Source organism: Aricia agestis, chromosome Z, assembly GCF_905147365.1.
Source record: "Aricia agestis chromosome Z, ilAriAges1.1, whole genome shotgun sequence".
In the NCBI taxonomy this organism is placed as follows: Eukaryota; Metazoa; Arthropoda; class Insecta; order Lepidoptera; family Lycaenidae; genus Aricia; species Aricia agestis.
Window position 1 is genome coordinate 40,964,165 of NC_056428.1, and position 24,814 is coordinate 40,988,978.

General features: G+C 36.1%; 1 protein-coding gene across 1 annotated transcript in view; it reads right to left on the minus strand.

Annotated features, from left to right (window-relative positions):
- Window positions 1-11,661: 11,661 nt before the first annotated feature.
- The window catches only part of LOC121738988 (probable cationic amino acid transporter), a 152,433-nt gene continuing 139,280 nt past the window's right edge, over window positions 11,662-24,814 (minus strand). Inside the window, exons 14-18 of the mRNA XM_042131289.1 lie at window positions 15,526-15,697; window positions 15,135-15,262; window positions 13,972-14,167; window positions 12,574-12,657; window positions 11,662-12,226 (exon numbers count right to left, since the gene is read on the minus strand). Of these exons, the coding sequence (XP_041987223.1) occupies window positions 12,133-12,226; window positions 12,574-12,657; window positions 13,972-14,167; window positions 15,135-15,262; window positions 15,526-15,697 (674 nt within the window). The 3' untranslated portion in view covers window positions 11,662-12,132. The remainder of the gene's footprint in view (window positions 12,227-12,573; window positions 12,658-13,971; window positions 14,168-15,134; window positions 15,263-15,525; window positions 15,698-24,814) is intronic.

A 24,814-nucleotide genomic window follows, 5' to 3' on the forward strand; every position in this document is an offset into this window, starting at 1 on the left:
AGGACTAAGATCCATTCCCCTTTAAAAAAGGTGTCAGGAATTTGAAATAAAACCATCAATTGAAGATGAGTAACATCTAAGGCCTCTTACACACTGCGACTTTTAACAGCGATGCAGTCGCGAGTTTTTGAAACGCGTGGTAGCATCGCGACACCAGCAATTTTTGTATCGATGCTGTCGCGCGTTAGTATCGATACAGTTGCGCGTTAGCATCGATACACACGCGCGACACCATAAATTTTTGCATTGATTTTGCTTCTGCATCGTGACAGCAACGCTACTGTATCGCGACTGTATCGATGCTTAAAGTAGCGCAAGTGTGTAAAGGTGGACCATTTGCGACTGCATCGATGCTGCATCGCGACTGCATCGCTGATAAAAGTCTCAGTGTGTAAGGGGCCTAATACAGTAAAGACAATAGTATCAGTCGCGACACTTTGACATCGATGAACCATTGTACCGAACCGGTGGTAGGCATCAGGTAGACATTCTGAAAAAATTTGATTCAAATTTACTCAGAAATAAAACATTTTTTATTTTATTATTTTATTATTGCTCCGAGTTCCGACAAACAAAACACAACCATACAATAAATAACTCAGACAACACATTCGCCGAAACATTTGCTTGCAACGGTTTAAGATGGCAGTCTTTCATCGCGTAACAAGGTATATTTTATCAAAAACTCATTAAAAAGAGTGGTAATACATTAATGAATCAGTCGCAATAGCGAGACTGGCAGTGTCTTACGTTTCAGTTCTTTTAGGGTAGTCACACTGGGACGCTAGGCAACGATGCTTAAATATAGATGTAGATGTTATAATAATAATGTGCAGAAAATGCAGCTCTGTGAAGAAACCTGTGGGAATGTTAAAATCTCTGGCAATGTTAAAAACTGCAAGCCGCATAGCATCTCGGTGTGACAGACCCTTAGTACATAACGCATATTGTTTATAACAATAATTATTTTATAATCATAAATAACTAGTGCTTTGCGTAACAATCGCAAATAAAAAACGATACTGTAATACGCAGTATTTCTCAAGTACCGTAAAAAGTGTCACTACAGCGCCATCTACGAGTGAAACTATAACATTTTTACAGTTGTTTAGTTTGAGCAAAATGAACGGGAAGTTTACTCTTTTACTCCCACCTAATTAGAATTTAGATACAAGTCTAAAAAGCAAATACTTCAAAAGATTAGAACTTACTAGGTTTTGCACTAGGACGCAAAGTATTGGTGAACAGTTAACATAATAGACACTCATAACACAGTAGCAGGGAGGTAATTTATGAGATGCCTCGGCCTCTTTGATTTGGGACCTCAGCGGAGTCGGTGACTTCGCAGCCCAGCTTAGGGAAGATGAGAGAGTAGATCAAAAAGTAGCAGAGACTGACTGCGAACCCGTTCAGGAAGGCGTAGAAAAAGTAACCCCACTCCAAAGTCGTCATGTCTTTCATCATGTCGAAGAAATAGTAAAACATCTTGATGCTGAATATGATTTGGAAGATTGCAAGAACTGCGCCCAGAATCCAGTCTTCCATGATTCTTCTTCACGCTTCTTTGTTCTTGTCTCCGAAAGCTGGGTACGGCTATGGCACCTAAAAAGAAAAATATTTTAGTCCTCAATGAAAATAAAAATTTTAATAAAAATAAACATTCAAATATTTAAAATGAATAGGCATGATGACTATTTTTTTTTCTTATCATTAATTGAAAGACACTTAAAAAATAGAAACATCGTTGAAAGAATGACTCTGATAGCTTTAAAATTCACCAAGATATGACAATTCAAATATCTCATAAAAAAGACCTGCCCGAAACGCTCCATACAAAGTACATACGAAAGTATGACGTCAGTCTTTCGTAGTTTGTACGCATCGGGAGACAACTTTGTTTGACAGGTATATTAAATATTGCGTTTATGAAAGTGGTTTCATCACAAAAGTTGCTTTTAATTGCATAAGTTATCGAATTGTATACAAATATTAAGAAATTTAATTGAAAAAAAAAATCGACTTGAATATCCAACTTTCAAGGCGCATAACAAAAAAAATACAAATGCTATCAAGCTGAAATTTTGGGAACACTTATTTTTTACCGTGATTTCTTTATTTTATTAACAAAATAATCGCTAATCTTTGACCTTGTCATCATTGACTTTGAAAAAAAGCGAATATTATGTGACCCATAAAAAGTTTTTAAACAATTTAAAATAATTTCCCAGTAATGAATAACTTGGTAATGGACTGGGAAATAAATTTAAATTGCTTAACTTTATAATTTAATATTTTTTTTATCCAAAATTAACTTTTATTTTAAATTATAACTAGACAATACAAAAGATAGTGAGTTTTCTTGTTTCGTTGTATTTTGCTGTTTGCATAAAAATATTTTTAAAAATTTAAATACTTTTTGAAAGTATAAGTGAAACTTGGAAACTTACTTTATTAATTTAATCATAATTAATATTTTTATCAGTTTAATCACAATTAATAATTTCATTTATTTAATCATAATAATATCTTCTACTAATGGATATGCAAAATTTTACTCACTTTCAAATTTATTCACCTCACTTAACAAACTTCACCAAGTCAGCAAGACAAACTAGTCAGACTGTTGGCAGTTGGTAGTCTAGACCGCGAATGTCTCGATGTCCTGGGTCGTCCCCCGGGGCGGGCAGGGCTGCGCATGTCCGCCCTTCTCCGCTCCGCCCAGCCTCGTGTCTGCGCACCCTTCCCTCCGCCCTTCCCTCGCCTACATTCTATGACCTAAATCGTCATTAATCGGCCCAGATTATTGATTCTGCATACGGTGCACAAAATAAACAATAAAAAATCCGAATATTGCCCCCGCCGCCGAATGCGACTGTGGCGCCCTCTGCGTGCGTTTCGTAGCGCCATCTATGTTTTCATTTTATATTTATTTTAAGAATTCGTTAAAATTAAACGTAACGCATTGTGAAGAGCTTATTCTTAGGTTACATTTTACTTAGCTATTCTTACCTAGCTTTTAAATGATTTGTGAATTTTACTTAAAGCTAAAGCTTGTAAGGGTATATATCTTAGATTAAGTACATATTTTTATCTACTCATGCCCAACAGCTGATCTGCTTATATATGCGATATTATATGTTTTAGTTGGTGGTTCCAATACCTTTTCCAGTGCAAAATAATGTCATTGTTTTGGTATAAAAATACTTCTACAGATTGTTTATGTGGTCAACGACATGCTAGTGCAATTATACATTATAATTAAGATGTAGGCAACTAATGTAGCTACATTAACACTTACCGTTACTCACGTTACTCTGTGACAAGCTACTTACCTAAGTATACTTAACAATAATTCTTACTTCAGTCTTTACATACGAAAAGTTTGTTAACCCTGATTTCAATCCTATTAACATTGGTAGTTTTTTTTTAAAATGTGACTCGATCAAAAATTTCGGCGCCTCCGGTTTATTGGACCTCAGAAAGAAATTTTTTACCATTCAGTAAATCTCTACAAACCTATAAAATAAAACCTACATTATTTGATATCTTGTTTTAATGTAACACACACCTAATAGTCTGTCTGTGAATAATGTCATGGATGATGGAGTGCCTGTTTTGGACGAAATATTTCTGCGAAAATTAATTTATTTTCTAAAAAAAAGACTACTTCAAAAAGGTTCATAGCAATAACATCATTTTTATTGTTAGCAGCTACTAACTAGTTAGAAATATAGTTCTGGAATATGTTCTGTCTCATGGTTTAGAGTTTAGACTATTATAATATATCATCTACATAGGTTTTTATATTGTATATTTCTACCAAGTTTGGTGTCTCGTCTAATGGCTAGATAACTACCGCACTTACGGCCATTCCCAATATTTGATCTATCTCTGGTTTTGCCCTACTAGAGATAGGAATAGCTCACAATTGACATAAAATATATATCTCTAGTAGGGCAAAACCAGAGATAGATCAAATATTGGGAATGGCCGTTAGAGACGAATATTAATTACGGGACTTTAACGTATGAAGCTAATGTCAAAATCTTCATTTTATTACAGTTAAGTAATAATTCCTTTATGAATATAAAATATATTGCTTTATGTGTGCGGCAGTTAGACTTTATAAAACTAGCACTTACCTGGCGCCGGGTAAGGGACCATCCATAAAGTACGTCACACTATTTTCATAATTTTAAGACCCCTCCTGCCCTCCTAGTCGCAGGTGGTTACTGAGCCCCCTCCATCCTAGTGTGACGTCACATAAAATTTGCAATTTTACATTCATCAGTTACAACCACCTCAATATTAGCTTAGCCCTCCCTTTCCTTGTCACACCAAGTCACACTTCGTCGACCCCCGCTTTAAGTGTGACAAACTTTATGGATGTCATCATCATTAGGGGTCACCTAGTGATGACTGCTCGACGATGGTGCTGTGCTAAATGATGGTAGTGAAATACTGGGACTGGGTGAAAATGACGTGAGTACAAGCAAGCAATAATTTAATATTAGTTGCTTTTATTTATTTAAATTTTTAAATATCTCTTTGAAAATTTTATTATTATAGACAGATATATTAAGCATGCTGTCGACTTTCACATACGAGTAAGCCTAAACCGACAACTAAAAAGGAGAAAATTGTTTATGACATATTATTTTTATGCCGTTGATAAATTATGTATTTTTAACTTCAGAGAGATATTTTACTTAGTTTTGCGATCTTCTGTCCTCATGTCTGTTGAAGGAACCAACATGTTAAATTCTTCTAATGTTTAGGCTGTATAGCAGCAAATCATTCTTGCGTAATGAGTGTATTTTATTAAGTCAGCTGTTTTTGCCGTTGCTTCTACTACTTAAAATAAAAATTAACTCATTAAATTACTCGAAATACTTAGTAAAAAGTAAATAAATAAGAGAACCTGTAAATAAGTATCATGCTATACTAATATGTAATTATATTTCAGTAAATTAACAGTATATTCAACAATTTTGCATTCAAGCCAATATGTTCCCCCATATAAATTTCGAAGTTTAAAGCAATCTAATATTATAACCTTATAAATATATAGGCCAGACTTATATACGATATATAACGGGGATGTAATTACTATAGGTAATATATTGAAAGATACATATTATTACAGAGTCATTTTATATAGACGATACAGTTTCGTCGAATCTCTCGCCTAAATCCAAACAATTATTACTACATTAGATTATATTCTACAAAACATCAGACAATTTGCACATCTATCTACAGAGAGATCTTCAGTGTAACTCCAAAAACGTCTCTGCCTTATTAATAAACTTAGATTAATACTATTTCATATTGCTGACTCTGTCTGTACAGTGTACAGGTTTTCCAAAGCATATAAGACAAAGTCAGCAAATGTATAACTAGGTTAATTTAATAAGACTCCTTATCATCGACTTCGTTCGATAAAATGTTGTTGTTAAAATACAGTTTGTCTAGATATGTATCGGCAATTTGTAGAAAAATAGAAATATACTAAAGTTTTGCAACACTCTACTGAAAATATTGTTTAGCTTTCAACAGATATATATTTTCAAAAAATATAAACAGACGAACATAATATAACCTTTTTGGAAGTCGGTTAAAAATTAAACACATATGTAAAGGATTTACAATCTCCATACGAGTATATGTGATATTTTGTCACCTATTCCATTGTGAAACAGGTACTAAGTACAATATAAAGGAGATTACAGTGAAGTTCAAAGTAGATATTTCTTATAAAATAAGATTATGGTTATGGAGTAACCTGAAGACCTCCTAAACGACGTCGTTAAGACGCTGGTAACAATGTCTACTTTCAATATTATGATTAAACAATATCTATTAATACTAACATTAATACAAGTTAAGGTTCACCTACACGCATGTACAAACAATCCTCTTTAATCGACACCCTGAGACGAGTCATAATGATGAATACAATTACTTTGAAACGTCTCATGGTTTTGACTATAGATTTTAAACATTGCAATTCACAATCGCATATTCCTTTATGAAAACGTTTTTAACTTATAGAGTAGTATATGTACAATCAGAGTTAACTCATAGGCAGATGGCAGATGCGTTGTATTATCTATTTGGTCGGGTCCAGTAAGTGGTGTTCTTGGCATGGGCGTACCCAGGTTCTGGGCCAGGGGGGGGAGGGGGCAAATTACCCAGGTTTTGAGCCAGGGGCGGGGCAAATTACCCAGGTTCTGAGCCAGGGGGGGGGGGGGGGCGCAAATCAGATTTTTTATAAGCTAGGTGTTTATAAAGAAAAAATAATATTTTTTAGTTGTAAAAATATTGTATTGCAAACAAATGGCAAAAGTTCGTTTTCTTGATTTTTAATTTTTATAGATAAAAGTACGAGATAATTTACTTAGTAGGGACGTCAACATGATCCAGGGGGGGCAGCTGCCCTCCCCTGCCCCCCCTCGGTACGCCCATGGTTCTTGGGTTTAACATTCCCGACCAAATTAAGTAGGTCCGCCATCGGCTTATGAATTAATTCAAGATTTTCTGACAGTATAATAATAATACAATTATTATTACTATTTACCACTCTAGCTTGAAGTTGAATCTGAATTCGCAAGCGCAACAGTTAAGTACACTGTACACTTTAGCTTGGCCGCTATTAAACTATTAAATAGCGGAGAAGCTAAAGTTTTTTTTTGCATATATCGCGACGTCAGTCAGACTTTGACACGGAGAAGGCTTGGAAATTATAGCACCAATAAGCAATAAACAACGAATAACACACATCGCATTACGTCCTCTATAACACGTAGGCGATAAATATGGTACGAACAATATATAATTGTAGGAATATAAAGTTAATGGTTTTTGATGTGTTTGATGCCGATATGTAACCTTATGGTCTTCAAACGTTCCTGTCATATATCACGATAAAGCTGTAATGTGTCACAATAATGTCTATTTCACACGGTAGACCCTAAGGCTACATAACGGTACCGTGGCAAATAGAAACCCTCATCGTAAAGGGTAGCATTTGGTGATAGTTAGCTGCAGCTTTAAAAGGCTCTTTCAGCGCGTGAACAAAGTTGGAAAAACGGTGTTGTACTACTTAAAAAATGTAATTTAGGGTACAGCTGTTTTAAGCCCATTACCTATAAAGTAGATAACGCTAGCTAGCGTCGGTTCAAAGCTGACAACTACTTTGGACATTGTAGTAAGCTCCATTCTCTAGACAATAATCAAAACCCGACAACCAGCTCAAACTCAAACTCAAAAATTTGTATTCATTATATTTTTTTTCAAATTCTCTGAACGTCGGGACTATATTGGTGCCTACCACCAACTTAAAAAGAATAGAGTTTCTTGGTTATACATCCAAGAAGCTTTCCGTAAAACTCTACTTTTTAATTTGTTTATCTCGTAGCAACGTAGCTTGTTACGGTAAGTAAGTTTTTACTTAAGTAAATACTTGAGAATATAAATCCTATTGGCAATTACATACCATATTTGTCGCATACTAAGTCAATTTAGACTAGCATAGAAAATTGCTTGAGCATCTCAAAACGTAAACAAAATGTCAACTTTCCTTAGCGATAAAGGTAGCGTAGAAAAATGTGTTTACAAAATGTCAGCTCCTGCTGCCCAAACCACTCTTCCAAGTTCCACAGCTTAACATCTAGTTCAACAATACCGAAGAGTTGTTCTACATTCCTGCATATTGTGCGGCATAATATAGAGAACAATATAAGGTGTGGTGAAATCAACTAGATGTTTTGGGATTGTCATCTATTACTTAGGTTCTGGTGGTGTATGCTTTGGCAAAAAATCTAGGCGTTTTTTCTTAGCGAATTCGCTTATATTAATTTATTTTCTGTAGTGTGACAACTTTATTGTTTTTGGCTAAACGTAACTTTAAAAATATCTAGGTAAAGGGTCCAAAATATATGTTGTTGATATTATGACACCTTATAGAGTCATATTATAATAATATTATATTGATTGATGTTATGTATTCAGATGGGTATTATATAGGTAGGTGAACTTATTCATAATATTATGATAGACTTAATGCTATGTACTCTGCTCACTTTAATCTAGTGTTTTTCAATCTATTTCATTACACGACTCCTTTAGATTTAGATAACATTACGGTGAAATCATGTATTTTGAGCCTAGCATTTCGCCCTAGAAATTCAAAACACACAGATTGAAAAACACTGGTTTTAATCTAAAGGTAAGTAAAATTATTCCAATTCGTACTATTAAAATATAATGCTATTATATCATAGATTACCTTTAGTTAATTGAGCAGAGTATCAAGAAATCGGTTACTAAAGGTTTACAAAGTTTTATAAGGGTTTTCTTCAAAATACGGCTTTGATAGAGAAAAGATTTTCTATAATTTACAGTAAATTTAAGTGCAGAGTAAAATGTGCCTTGTTCCCAAATATTTATAGACTAAACAAAACATTATGTAACATCACTTAAACTATGCAGGGCAAAATAACAATACTCAGGTACCTAGTGCTGAGTGCGAGATCGCGTCTCTTCGCGCCATTACAAAGTTAACTACAATAGTGTCAAATAATAAAAAACGGGCGTTGGCCCACCACACTTTCCCACCGCTGTATCTCCTGTGTCGCCAGGATGGACAGCGGTATCCAACCACGAAAACCCTTTAATATGATGTCAGGGAGCCCGAGGGACATGCTAAAACTGTCTTGGGGGGTCCCAAGACAGTTTTAGCATGTAGCAGCAACGAAATTAATCAGAACAAAGTAGGGGGAGTACGAAGAATTTCCTCCCCATAAAAGCGGGAGTCAATAGACGATTCGCCCGTTGGGCTACTATAGGTAGGTGGTGCATCGGGGGTATTGTGAATTTGAAGGTCAGGCGTAACGTCGGTCGCGATGGGTGTACCTTAGCTGGCCGTGCCATAAGGGCGAGGATGCATTAACGTCGGCGCTTATAGTAATGTTATTACTATAATATTATTATTATTTTACTCTTATACGTTGGACAGTCTGGGGAGCCCGTGGAGTGGTCGGAGGTTTTTGTAACATAGACAACTACCACAAATCGGCTTAAAATTAACTTTATCTTTGTTGGGGCGACACGGATTACGATTGCAACAGAATTTAACGACGTGCCCGTACAGTAGGTACGGCAGTTGCCGCAGCGGACGAGCTCGACGTCGTACACGAAGCGACACATCGCCCAATCGATTATAGGTAAACAGTTTTTCTTTTGAATATGGTGTTTACGCACTACAGGGTCTAATTCAATGCCTATCAATTTCCTATTGTTTACTTTTCGAGTTAAATCTAATAAATTAGGGTCAAAAGTGTTTAAAAAAACTTACAGGACACGTAGATTCATGAAGGTGCGTAGATTACACCGTTAGCTAGCTATTTACACATACTCAGCACGAATTTATTGATTTAAAACCACTGATTAATAATTTTGAATCCCGGAGCGCACGTCAGACAATGTTAATCCGTACGGAGGCCGCGGGGGAGGGGTCAATTAATGTGACATTCTATTCGATACCATAATTGTAGTTAGCTTTTTCGAGGCGAGTTGTGACCAAAACTCGCACTCAGTCCGGTTTGTACTAACACAGATGAAGAAATCCACAATAAATATCACAGTAAAATAAAATGTTTGTAACTTCATATCGAATATGATTTAGTTTTAGGAATGCAGACATTCTCTAGCCTAAACTCACTCCCGCTCACAATTTGTTGCATACCTACACCATCTCAAAATTACTTCTATATTTAGAATATTACTTAAAATATCACATTTCCAAGAATATCATAATCCATAGAATATAACAAATAAAATTAATGTACTAAGTACTCAATATAACGGTAAACATTACAAAGTGGTTGGTAAATCGGTAAAAACAGTTTCGGCCAAAAGTCCCCTTGATATGTTTGAGTTGGAATTAAAATTAAGATAAGTATAGGCTTAACTAGATCTATTTAAGTATCAAAAATCTGATTTTTATCTCAGACAGTAAAACATTTTTAGAATTTGCCGACATAAAAAATTTACGTATTCGGCTGCGGCAGTTAGAGGTGAACATTGCTCTGTTGGATTGTGTTGCGTCAACGCTGGCGTTGTGTCCTTGGAAGCGATTTTTCAACAGAATATTGACGGAGAAGAATATAAGTATGAGTAATGATGTGATTGATGATTCGCCCAGATCGATATCGTTGTGATGACGCAGCTCGAAATGTCCAAAATTGCCACTGTCTATTCGTCGTAGTGTTTTTCCGTTGCGTCGACGCTACGTAATAGAGCAATGTGGCTCCGGTCTAAGATACTTGCTCTTTTATTTTACCGACTGAGATCAATAACAAAGTAAAATTATGAAACTTCTGGTTGAAACTTATCGAGTTGAAATGAAAATGCGTTGAAAATATTAAGCAACTACAGTTCATACGTCAGTCTTAGGAAATGTGGTTGTAAGATATTGGCCATGGTGTACAAAAACTATTACAGATGGATTCCAATATCAACAATTTTTGTCGAAAAATAGGATATACAAGCTGAGCTAAGTTCAAGAATGTTTTTAATGTTGTTATAATCTTACATGGATATTTTGGCGCGTGTCGTGTATAATTAAAGACATCTTTTACGGTCTAGTTACGTGTAATACTCCTCAGTGAATATTACGCAGAGGTCGGAACAGAGGGCGCTACTAACACATGCAGTAAATAATCCGACCACAACCCGACATGTTGCAGTTACATAATATTGTCATATTATAAGAATATTGACAGAAACGTCGCACACAACTTTTTGTTTACTGTTTGTGCTGGGGCTGCAGTCTAGCGTAAACACATTGCAGTAATACTAACTACTAAATATTCCAGTCAGTGTCACCCACGCGCCAAAATATAATATTAACTATGTACGTTTTAATTGTTGTCAATGTTAGGCATTTCACAAGATGACTATAATGACATAGTGTTTACTTAATAATAATTATCATCTAAAGTCCTAGTGGACGTCAACAATCCAACGGCATTCAAAACTTTCAACCAAGTATGATCTAAATATAGGCTATGTCCACACTGTGCACTTTCATCTTCAATTTTCGTCATCTTCTTTCATCCAACTTTCGTATTGGCGCATTCAATAATCGAATGCGTCAACGAACGCAACGCCAACATTGTAAATAAAGAACAAAAGCGAAAGTTTTGGATACGGTCGGAGGGCATGCGTCGCGGGCATGCCTCACGTACGCTGTTGACTGCGCTATAACGCATGGCCTTGATGAACAAAAAAAGGCACAGCGTGGACAAAGCTAATGAGATACTTTCTTCCACAATACTATCAAGTTACGTAAGATACAGTAGAAATATCTGAAGGAGTGATACCATCTTAACACATGTTCTAACATTGTACCTACTATAACTCTATATAGCGACAGTTTGAGTGTATACCTGCGTGAACTACAAAGTTTTTTTCTATTTCTCCCTTTCGACTAGGAAAATATTGAAGGTATAGCCCAAACTTGCTTTGTAATTTAAATAAGGTTTCAAGTTTTACTAACATTAGTAAAAGTAGTAAAAATCACTGCTATTTTCTTATGAGTATGTTCTCGAGTTTAAGTGAAACAACAAATTGTCCGTATCTAGTTTCAAGTGGTAATATGAGTTGGTCATTACCATTTCAAACTTAACAGTCACCATCATAGTTAGCTAACGCAGGTATTTCAATACAATGATTATGCTAAATAATAAAAAAGTCTCGGTATAATATTACTACAAAATGGTGTTCACTTAAAACTTAGAAACATTTGACGTTCAAATTACTAATCAAATTATGTTTGATGAATATTAAAATATACTGTTAGATAGGAGTCAGGACCAAAACTAAATCGAAGTTAAGTATGTATTAATTTCTGTTTATCAGAATTGATGATACGAGGGTTGTGGCTTACTGCTCACTGCTCAGTCGTCCCAGCTACAGCTAAATCCAGAACATTGAAAGTGAGACTGGTTGGGTTACTGGTAAACCGTGTTGGGCTGAGTCGTCCCATTAAGATTGGGGTATGTTGATAGTGGGTGGCGGTTTTAGTCGTCCCATTACGGTGTATGGATGGGTAGAAGTGTTTACTTCCTAGTCGTCCCAGTTGTCGTAGAGGTTGCCGGGGTAGGCCCACGGCGGGCGACTCGACGCGTGCGAGCTCGTCGAGTTTGTTTTAGTGTTGTACCTGAAAATGTTGGGTGACTATTAAACTTCAATTTAATGAAGAGTTTGACAGATAATGTATGGGACTTATGTCAAAATCTTCATTTAACGACAATTAGGTGATTAATATTTTGTCTCTGAGTGTGGCAGATAATAATATTACTAGCTATTGACCGAGCTTTGCTCGGTATTCGAAGAAAATGACATTTTCTAAAAATAATTCCTAACTAGGAAGGACCCTAAGGCTTTAGCCGCCGCCGCTCCCGCCCCGCTGCCCGCTGATTTCGAGACTGATGCCTAAAACAGGCTACCCTTATCCTTATCACCTTATCACCACTCTGTCTACCGAGTGACTTGTCCCTCACGTACCTGGTCTCCACCTGCTTGTACGTGTTGGTGGAGGGTGCCGGCTGCAGCTCCGCCGTGTGCCACGCCATTAGCGGGTCAGAGTACCTGAAGTTGACAAATACCTTATCAGCTATATATAGGGATACTATAATATCAGCATCGCTATATATACCTGATGGAGCAACTTTAAGATCGCTCCGTGAAACTGAAGCAATCGCATGTATACATTATAAAATATCTAACAATTACAAGAAAGGCTATTATAGGCTATATCTTATCACGCTAAGACTAATAGGAGCGAAGAAATAGAGGAAAATGTGGAAAAAACGGGGAGAAATTTTTTGAAAGAGCTTATATTTGAATGCGCTAATCTCAGGAAGTACCAGTCCGATTTGAAACATTCTTTCAGTGTTAGATGGACCATTTATCGAGAAAAGATATAAGGCTATATTTATATAAAACTAATAGGAGCGAAGAAATAGAGGAAAATCTGGAAAAAACGAGGGATATTATTTGAAAGTGCTTATCTCACGAACTACTGGAGCAATTTTTCTGTTTTTGGCACAGCTAAGAAGTAGACCACGTCAAAGATCATAGGCTATTTTTTGTGGACTAATTTGTCTGTGAAATAATATCTAATTTACGCGGGCGAAGCCGCGTGGAACGTTTAGTAAAAAATATAATACAAAATATTATATTAAGTGCCGGAAAGGAGTATGGAGTATCTATTAGATAAATTCGTGTGGATAGACAGGGAGATGGAGCTATTTCACCATTTATTGATAAGTACCGGATAGGCTATCCACAATTTATCTTGTGGATAGCCTATCCGGCACTTATCAGTAAGTGGTGAAACACCCCCTAAGTCTATCTGTTTAGCTTTTTCTGATATAGCCATAAGATTCTTATAAGACTATAATAGAGGTACTATTAGAGAAGATGATTCCTAAGCAGATGGCGGACCTAAGTAATTTGGTCGCGAGTCAAACCCATCCGACCGATCACAGCTAACGTTGAATTGATATATTAATATATTATATATTGATATATTATATATTAGTCGACCACATGACGTAGATCCGTCAACTGCTTATGAAACAACTTCTCTGATAGTCCATAGTCAATAACAATCGGAATAGAGCAACAATCTCGAGCTGTCAAACGAAATCGAAATTGATTTATATCTGTGTGTAAAAATATGTGTACGTATACACTTACACGAGCATCTTTCTATGAGATTAAATTGTCAACGTGCCGATAAGTGCCGACTGGACGCCAAAAAAAGAGTTCTGCAGTCATGTACCACACATCTCTATTTACCACGCAGTGTTACTGATAGTGACATCTCGCTTACTCAGGCCTTTGTTTCCCTATTCCGCTAGGTATATTAATTTTATGTCCATTGTCCATATTACGTACACGTCACCCCCATGTCCGCTGTACATCCCATTTCCATCGCCCTCGAAGATATTCCTGTCACCGTGTGTGGCGGGCGGTGGGGGAGGGGGGATGGTGGTGCGGTTCAGCGGGTTCGGTGGGGGGGGCTGCTCGGGGGGAGTCTCGGTGGTCTCCAGCTTGGAGTTCTTGATGCCGTACTTGAAGTATACCACTAGACCTGGAACGTGCGAGGAGGAGCTGTTGAGAAGTGGCTGAAAAATTAGTGGCAGTCGCGGAGCATTATAATTTCGCACGAATATATTGCTATCATGTTCACACAGGTTGCAATTCAATTCGATGTAGACCAAGTGCTTTGCTACCGTTTTTACTATTTAAGTACAAGACACGTTTAAAGAAACAAAAACACAAACATTTTGAACTAGTATTCGCAAATGCCATAAGATTCAACTTAGTACCTGAGAGATAGAAGAAAACGCTCAAGCGTACTATTTTGAACAAAGTTTCAGCTTATCTAAAGTCATTAGGAGTTGAAACAATAGCCGCTATAGCTACATCGCTTCAGAACAAACATCTTGAGAAAATTTTATTTTCTTATAGAGTACTTATTAGTTTAAGAGAAAAACCAACTTTTGCTGGTTGAATTTTTTGGAAAGATTGGAACAACAATGAAAGAGTTAAAATTTTAAATAGATAACTCACATTTAGTAAACTAAAGATTCAATCTTTATCAGATTATGATATTTTATGAATATTATTATTCTTGCACATAGCATAGCACATAATATCATAGACATAATTATAGTGTTTGGGCGCCTCAGCAAGAAATAAGATAAGTACAAAAACTTAGTAATTAGTCTTTCGACTATTTATAATATAATAGATGAATTTATAGGTTCAATTCTCATCCTTCATCGATAACCTACTGGGTTATGAGAGTAAAGGGGACGGACGACCGACACGACTGGCGAGAGATCAGGTGCAGGACCGACTTTTTACATGCCCATCTGACGCATGGATCATCCTACTTGTCAGAAAAATAAGCCTGCCTCAGCCTGCATTGTTCTAACCAAACTTGGAAATAACAAGTTTCCAACGAGGGAATCGAACCCACGACCTCCAAGTCAAGAGGCACGCTCAAGCCACTGGACCACGGAGGCGTTAAAATCCTTTAATAATATACTGACCAATAGCCATCCACACGGTGAAGCGGATGAGTGTGAGCACGGAAAGGTTGAGGATGAGGTAGATGTTGACCGTCACGGCGATCGCCGGCACGAACGGCAGGCCCGGAGCCGCATACACGAGCCCGGCACTGGAATTCGTGAAATACAATATGGGTTATGGCATATATTCATTTTGATTAGTGATAACTGATAAGTGTAGTTGATTATTGCAGGTGATTTGTAATCAGGATAGAGTAAGTGTGGACAGCGATTGATTAATGCAAGTCCTTTATTTCCTCTTAATCATTAATCACCTGCACTTGCACTAATTTAGGTTCTAATCGAGCAGACGAATTGCCTGATACTCTTGATATTTAAAATGTTTTACAAAGCCACCTGGTGCAGTACTCACCGGTTCTGCGGGCGGCGGGAGATGGCGAGCAGGATGATCAGGATGGCGAGGAAGAGCAGCGTCATGACCACCGCGGTGAAGGTGCACTCGCCGGGGCTGCCGTACGCCGCGAACAGGTCGAATACCACGATGAGTGCGTACATCACGCCCACCGCCTTGATCACGTACATACCTGAGGGGTTAATGATCACGTTAATGCTTGGGGATTGGGTAACAGCCCCCGCAGACTATTTGATGGGCTATCCTATTAAAACTTTACCATCGGCAAACTTTCAGCCGATGCTAAATCAGTACGACATTCAAAAATCTATCGCTGTGATTGGAACCGTGCGAGAGCAACCGGCCGACTGCAGGGCCGCGCCGCCCTTAATATGTGCGAAGTGTGCACAAGCGCCAAGACAATAGGGGCGCCGTGGCGTAGCCAATTTCGGTCCTAATATAATAAATAAAAATAAGTTGAAACATTAAAATTCGAGAAAAAGAGGCGCTTCATAGATTTTGCACACAGGCGCTGTGGGGGGTTGGCGCGGCACTGGCCGACTGTTGTCTAATCTGCGCACTCATTACCAACCCAACTGTTTAGTTGGCGTAGTGTGCGTGCCAACAGCCCAACCCGACCGAACTATTTCGGCCAATAGAAAGTCTGCAGTCTGCGGGGGCTCTAAGAATGATTATGTTGATACGTACCGAGAGCCGACTATTTGGTGAGGCTAGATTTTTAAGCACTTTTGCCGAGATCTTAAAGAACTCTATCTGTGGAAACTTTTAATTGGCCTTCTTGTATTGTATATTTAGATTCTATGTGTATGTTGGCTGTAAGTTTTCCAAAAATTAATAAAATAAAATAAAAACTTCATAATCTTTTCGCAAAAAATTGAAGGTTAAGGTTAAGGTTGGTGAGGCGAGAAGTGAGTGAGAGGCACGCGCGCAGTAATGGTAGATTGCAATTAGACGTAAGTACTGTATTTGAAGTTCTTGTAGAGGTATGACGGCGTTTTAAAAATCGACCCAAAAAATAAAAATCATCAAGTCTGACTTAATATAGCGGCAAAATTTATGGTTTTCGTAGGGTTTTCAGAACATATTATATCATTGACTAGTAAATCATCAAAACATTATTTACAAGTTACAACTGCCATTTTTTAGCATTCTAAGCTGTAATTCCTGGATCAAATGAAATCTGGAACAATAGTGTGTTATCAACAAATCAATAAGGTTATTTAAATTACGATATTACCCCTTTATAGTCTAGCTAAGTGATCATAAAGTATTTGACATTTTAATTTTGTATTGCTTTTATGCATCGTCAACACACCTCGTTTCGTTTCAAACCATAATTCTCAACTATTTCAAGCCTTTGCTTTTACGCTTTCAAAGCCTTCACCATTAACGCATAAGCTTGCTCTAACAACGCAAAGTATAAACAGCACGGTTCAGTTGTTTGGCTTAACGATGCTAATCCCACGTCGACCTCCGTTAGCACACTAACTGAACTTTGTTAACTCGTCAATCAGTTAGCTCGGGCTTACTTAAGCGATAATACCTCATTATTATGAGTTCATTATGGTTGTATACTCTAAATGCATACGTAATAATGGTTGATAAGTTTATTCTTAGTAGCTTTCAAGCTTAAATTAATCTTACATTATTAGGAATACGATGATCATTGTTTTAAGTTGACATTTTGATACCATACTAGTGTACTACGAGTATAATATGAAGTATGTTTCGGAACCTTGCTATCGAAATTTGTTTTTCAGAGATTCGGGCCTTGGGAAACCTTTCTATGTCCTTCTCCGGGACTTGAAGTAACTTTCATCGAAATCGGTTCAGCGGCCTAAGCGAGAAAAAGCTGACAGACAAACACACTGTGCATTGATAGTATTAGTATTGTATTTAAGGGGCCGACTAACCCTAAAGTGTCGATTTTATAATTCATTTTTATACTTGAAAATAAGCCCCAAATTGTTTCATTTTCTAAAATTAGATACTACATTATATTTCCGAGAATTCGATCTGAGCAAAAACACGATATCTTAAAAATTTCTCGATAAAAAAAACCCAAAGATGCATCTAATTTTCACGAATTTTTCATTTATTGCCATAACCGTACATTGAACCAAGTTAATATTTTAACATTAACATTAAAGTGGATGACGTGTTTTATTTGCATCAAATAAAACACGTCATCCACTGTAAACACCGTTCAAGTTTCACCGTGTGTACACGCTGGAAGATATTCGTGCATATTTCAATGCTCGCTCAGTTTCTGCGTCGTCTAGCTTTCGTAACAGTCGACTATCGACGGAGCGATCATAATTTCCGGTCCGACGTCTAGTCGCTATCAGACCCGTGTATTGTCTTTATGACTCTGAAAATCTTGTTTCGATAGTCTGTATGAAGTTAGCAGTGAAACAAGCAAGGAGCCAAGGGATTCACTTAAATGTAATTTGTTGGAATTTGGGAAAATGTTATTAATTCTTATCTGTCTTTAAACAAAAATTAAGATTAATTTATTCATGTAGCTTTAATTCTTTGTCTAACAGTTTTTATCTGTCAAATACAGAGTTTTATGCATTGATTAGTCCAGTCTTAATTTTCGTTTAATAATATGGCAGTAAAACATGGTCAAATCGCCAAAACTTAAGTTATTCTATTATATTACAATTACTTATTTCCTTATACGTTTTTTTAACATTACGTAAGATATAGGATTAGCTTGCTCTTTAGTTCCAATGGTGAATTACTTAGGATGTAACTCATAATGTAAGTACAGAGGGGTCCATAATCTGAATAGCCCTGGGGTCCTATTCAAACATGTTTCACATCCCCATATTGTGTTTGTTTCAACATGTGGAACCTTTGTAACATTATGCATGTAGGTTGCTTTACACATATTAGTTACTCTGTACACTAATAGCAGTAGTATACCTTCATACTACATTCTATAGTCTATATTATTTAGTAATCTGCAGGAAACCTGAATCGGTGAATACAAGCGTGATTTCAGATAATTTGAAACAGCCAAACAAGTCTCTGTTGCACTATTTTGATTTAAGACTCACGCGCTACGCTAGCCTATATGAAAGGAGGTAGTAAAACAACTTTTAAGATATTTATCATATTATGATCGACTGTTTTAATAGCATACGTTGATGGCAGAAAAACTATTGACATATTATATACCGATACAATATACATATATTAAAAAAACTCTTAGATGTAAGCTAGTACATCGGCCGCACATAAGATTTTTACTTAGATGACAACTGATGACAATATGTTTTTGTCGAAATTTCTTGCATAATATGCCAATTGCTTATAATATAAATTCCCAAAATATACAAATGTGGTGTACAACCTCTTATATTATTTATATATTTTATGGCATAGTTATATAGTTGAGTTAGTATAGAGCTTATTTTAATTAATGCCACTCTCTGCTATCTAGAGGTTCATTGAGCCGTTATAATTATTAAGTTATTGCTGACAATTCTGTAGGTAAATATCATTTGGAGCAGTTCAAATATAACAAATTAAATACAGGTGCCTGACGCTGATAATAATATTATCGTACAACTTACTTTACGTGTGACCTTTTATTTTAATTTAGCTGCCTTAATTTTGATTTTTAATTACCTATTTATTTATTTAGGAACGACCTGATCCTAAACCACTAAGAAAGGAATTATAATAATTTTAGCCTTCTCTGTGTGAACTATGAATCTGTAACGCATGTTCTGTTAAGTGTCAGACAACGACAAAACATGTTTTATATGTGTAAACAAACATTACACAGTGTAATAATTTATTATTCAGGTGGTACTCATTTTGTATATTAATTAGTTTAGATTTTACAACTTACAAGAATAGTAGTAAGCTTGGCCTACCAGTCACCACACATTCCCTTCACTGTATCTCCTGTGTCACCAGGATCGACAGCAGTCTCCAACCACGAAAACCCTTTGATATGATCTCAGGGAGCCTGAATTAAATGCTAAAACTGTCTTGGGACCCGCAACCAAATTATTCAGAAGAAAATAGGAGGAGTAGGAAGAATTCAAATTTTCCTCCCCATAAAAGCGGGAGACAGCACAAAGTTGCATTGACGAAAGTCAAAGAACTTAATGGGGAGCACCACGGAAACAAGGTTAATAATTGCGACTCCTAAGCTAAAGCTAATTTAATATTGGAGTTTATTGTGTTTCACTGTTGGCATTCGCTTGAAGGCACGGAAGTTCCTAGCGCTGTCGACGAGATCACCGTTGTATGCGACTCCAGATTTACAATATAGGTTGTTCATCATTATAGTTTGTTTCTCTTGAAATGATCCAGAGAACATGATGAGCGGTTTGTTCAAACATACTGACTTCGGTCGAGCACTCGCACATAGGTGATGTAACCAGTTTAAATCCGTAAACTCAGGCTTTAAAATTTCCATGACCGGTCAGGAATTGAGAAACGCAGTGATCAATATCTATCCAGGGTTTGCACAGCCGTTCACGAATATTAGGGAAAAGTTATAAAGGTGTCGCACTTTAGTGGAATTGTCCCATCGCGTCTGCCATTCGGAGATTAGACTACGTACCGAAGCTTGTAAAGAATACAGTTTATAACATTATAAAAATAATGTATACATATACGTGATACGTTTGCAAAATATATTACGGTAAGGTCTCGCCCACGCTGGTCAATGACCGCGCCTCATATCCTGGAACCCCGATTTGTGTTATGCCTCGAATGGGTTGCAATGTAACCCTAGAGCACGAGAACGCTTGGATCAAATTGTCTAATTAGATGCTAAAATAATTACTTTAATTACTTAAAGATTTTAATTACGACCTAGGAATAATAAAATAACAAAAAATTTAAGTTTTTGCCACCGTAGTGTAGGTGTCTTTAAAAATACAAATTTAGATCTGGGCTGTAACTTATATAAAAAAGGGTATTCAATTGTCAAACAAAATGTTGTGAGGAATATTGACAAGTTATTCTTATAATCATTTTCGTGTCTGCAATTATTATTAGATAAGTCAGTCTTATAACGCTCTACGTTTTTGTTATTAAACCGTATTATTATCGAATTGATATTATTGAATAGTTTACAATTTAAATTATCTATTGGATAATTTATAACCCATTATATTGAAGGATTTTGTACATACTTGTATTGTATTAGATCGTGTTATGAAGCGTGAAATGTGCTGTCGCGAGGTCGCGTTAGCCGCGCGTGATTTTTAACCCCCGACAAAAAAGACGGGTGTTATAAGTTTGACGTGTCTGTCTGTCTGTCTGTTTGTCTGTGTGTGTATCTGTCCGTGGCATCGTAGCATCCAAACGGGTGGACCGATTTTGATCTAGTTTTTTTTGTTTGAAAGCTGACATGATCGAGAGTGTTCTTAGCTATAATTCATAATCATCAGCCTGCTCAGTGCTGGTCAATCAGGGTTTATCTGGTTGAAAGGCCGTTAGCAACTTGTAGTCGTTTGATGGGTTTTATATTTCATTCTAGTTCGTGATATTTGTGAATATACAATATACGTATACATATAATAATGGAAAGTTGACCTGGTGCTGCAGCATCACCTGGTAATCAATGGGATATCAATTCCTCGCCAACTTAAGAAGTTAGAACTTAATTAAGAAGAACAACAAGTAAGAAGAAGAGATATATAGATATAGATAGAGAGGATAGAAAACGTCAGTCCTACTCGATTATCTGAGAAAAGGTAAGACAGATGAATGATTGTACAATGATAAATTCATTCAATTTGATAAATTTATTCAACCCAACTGATTGAGATATCAATTTTGGCTGTCGAAAATAAAATATTTAATAAGCTGAATTAGTAGATTGATAAAGTCATTCCATAGTAAGCTTACCCAGTAGTTGAGTATTAATAATCACTCGTTCCATATTGACTTTATCAATCTACTAATTCAGTTTATTAAATATTTGATTTTGGACAGCTAAATTGGTAGAGTTCTTAACGCAGAATATATTATTATTCAGTGTTATGAAGTCTATCAATGATTTGAGGAAATGAGAATTACAATGCCTTTAGACTTTGACGTCCGACAGATAATTTCTATTTCTACAGCATAATAACCATTTTCCCATAAACTGGGGCAAAAAAACTTTGGACGGAGTGTAGAAATGGGTCAGCGATTGCAATTACAATGAAAAATCTGCCGGCTGCAAATTATAACAGCCTTAAACTTTGAGCAAAGGCTCTATTGTGCTCCGACGTCTAACGGGGAACTGACATGTATTGTTATTTATTTACTTTCATCAGATAATACCGTCAACAAAGTTATGCGAATTATAATTACATAAGTTGATAAAAATTATATGCAATTTAGCTTTAATCAGTCCCAGAGTGCCGCACGTACTTTGTTTTATTTTTATCATGCGCGTTTCCTGTTGATAATAATAATATGACGAGGAAAGAGCTCGATTTCATACGAAGTTCTACAAAAAGTTCACTCGATACCTATCTGATTTCAAAGGCAGAAGTCAGAATCACTTTGGCTATTATCTGCGAATGGTAAAAACTAAGGAAACGTGACTCCCATACTTCAACCGTTTTGAATTTGGTGCCTTTCCGCACACTAAAATATGGCAAAAGCAATTACCAACGAAACACTAACACTCAAATTTACAAAATGTAGCCGTTGACAGTAATTGTTACTTCTATAAATACACAAAATTGTGCACCGAATACATGCATAAAATAGACATGTATTCTAGGTACTTATTTTGTAGACTCGTTTTTGACACTCTTCCTTAGTTTTTGTTATTCGTAGGTAATAATTATTTCAAAGTTTATATTCCACAGCGAATGTCAAGTTACTAGGCTCATTTAATACCTAAACTCCAACTGCATTCCTTTGTTGTGCGGTTACATGGCATTTAAGTAAGTTAAGTTTTGATCAAAATATTAAATTGAAGTGGAGTACAGTTATTAGACTACCTTTTTAGAAACTAAACATAATATTCAATGTAATATTAACATAAAAGTAACTTTAAGAATATTACCATAATACCAATTTGAGAACCTTTTTCGCCAGACGTCAAGGAAAATTTTTGATTTTGTCAGCTACTTTATTGGACGGAGAATATAATTTCAAGCATCTTTTCATAGTTCTTAGTTATAGTTTTCACAGAGGCAATAAATTATTATAAAATTATTTTGGTGAATTAAAATACAGATTTATTTATTCCATTTTAAGCTTGAAAGTCTAACGGCCGTTCCCAATATTCAATCTATCTCTGGTTTGACATACAACCTATCGCAGCTAGCATTGAATTGACATAAAATATATGTCTCTAATGTCTAATGTGAGCTATTCCTATCTCTAGTAGGGCAAAACCAGAGATAGATCAAATATTGGGAACGGCCGTAAGGCTGCGTTTCTACCAGAGATGTGTTGCGAGGGAAGTGTTTTTGAGAACCAATGGAATCGCTTCATTGACGTGAACTTGCCATGAGTCATGACATCGCTCAGCGCGGCGATGCTCTTGGATCTTAAAAACACATCCCTCTCAACACATCTCTGGTGGAAACACAGCCTAATCCACCTCTCAGGGTCGGTCAAGATTTTGAATATTCATGTGGTTTGTCAATTTCAGGAAATATTATAACATTGTGTCGGAATATAATATAGTTACTTAGTACTTATTGAGAACCAGCAGGTAATCGCCCTCATACAGAGGAAGTAGGTAAGTCTCAACAATTAATATTTAGGGCCGTCGGAGACATTCGATCATGATTACTTAAGTTCAATTGAATAAATTATATGATACAATAACGTTTAAGCGATTCATGTCTTTCTTATTAAATATTAAATCTATATAATTATAAAATTATTAAATCTATATAATTATAAAATTATTAAATCTTTATTAAATAAATAGTATTGATAGCTGTTTGACAAAACATATTCGATAAAACACGAATAAAATGTCATTTTCTGAAAATGATTCCTAGCTAGATCGATTTGTCGCCCCCCTACCCCCTATATACAAAATTTTATGAAAATCGTTGGAGCCGATTCCGAGATTCCAATTATATATATATATATATATATATATATATATATATATATATATATATATATATATATATATATATATATATATATATATATATATATATATATATATTTCCACCCCGGAGTTGATATTACGTCCTACATGGCGGTTTTTACCGATGATATTGCGTCCGACTGACTTGTTGCATCCTGTATACGGACGCAAGATTGACTATCTCTCAAATTCAGCCAGAAGTAGTGTTAAGGTTAGTACAATGGCTGGGTGAAATATTGGCATGGACGTTGTTTTGTCACCGGAGTGCTTTTCGGCGTATTTCTTAGTTCCGCTATTTGGCGCGCGAATTTTGGAGGTCGCTACTGTGCGCCGTATATCGGTGGCGTATATTCGTTACTTTGTTTACGTATAACACGCCGATAATGTGGATTCCTGTATATAATAAAGTTTTTATCAATTCTAATGTGTGATTTAATTACGTCCCACAAAACGACATCGTCCCAGAGGAGACGCGGGGGTGACAGAGGCGAGGGGGCGGAGTTCGCACGCGACATGCAAGGGCATGTTTTTGTTTATATTTTTTGCCGGCCAGCGCGGACGTAATGACGCTTGTGGTATAAATATTGTGTAGTGGGGCGAATATTTGAGAGAGACTAAATTCATGTCTTCAAAGTTGGGTTCACAACGCCTTCGTAAATTTGATGTAACATTACACATTTCAATGTCTAATTAACTTACAAAAATGCTGCTAAAACTATTTGAAAGTAGAGTTAATATTTCAAAAGTTATTATAAAAAAAAGTACCAAATTATGAAATTTTTGCGTGTCGTTTCGATACTGCCGCTTACAATTTATTATTTATAAAAAAAAATGAGCTAGAAAGGATTAAAAATTTAATGTTAATTTGAAGATAAAGAAGAGAAGAATCCGATACCAACAAATAACACATCAACTTACATTAAATAACTAAAAATTATATTTTTAAAATGTTCATAAAATTCGCGTCATTGTCCTGCGCATTGTTTGTTTTGAATGCCTTGCCGATATACTCAACGTGACGGGTTGAAACCTATTTTGCGATAAAATCTGCTGGCTCACTTTATTTGATCGCAGTGCTTTGGTGTGGATAGAGGTCTTCGTTTTATGCTCTCTCTCTCTCTCTTTGAAATACGTTCTACAAAAATTTCCAAATAAGACGTCATTTACATTTCTCGATGTGTGCCAACATTTGTCTGTTTT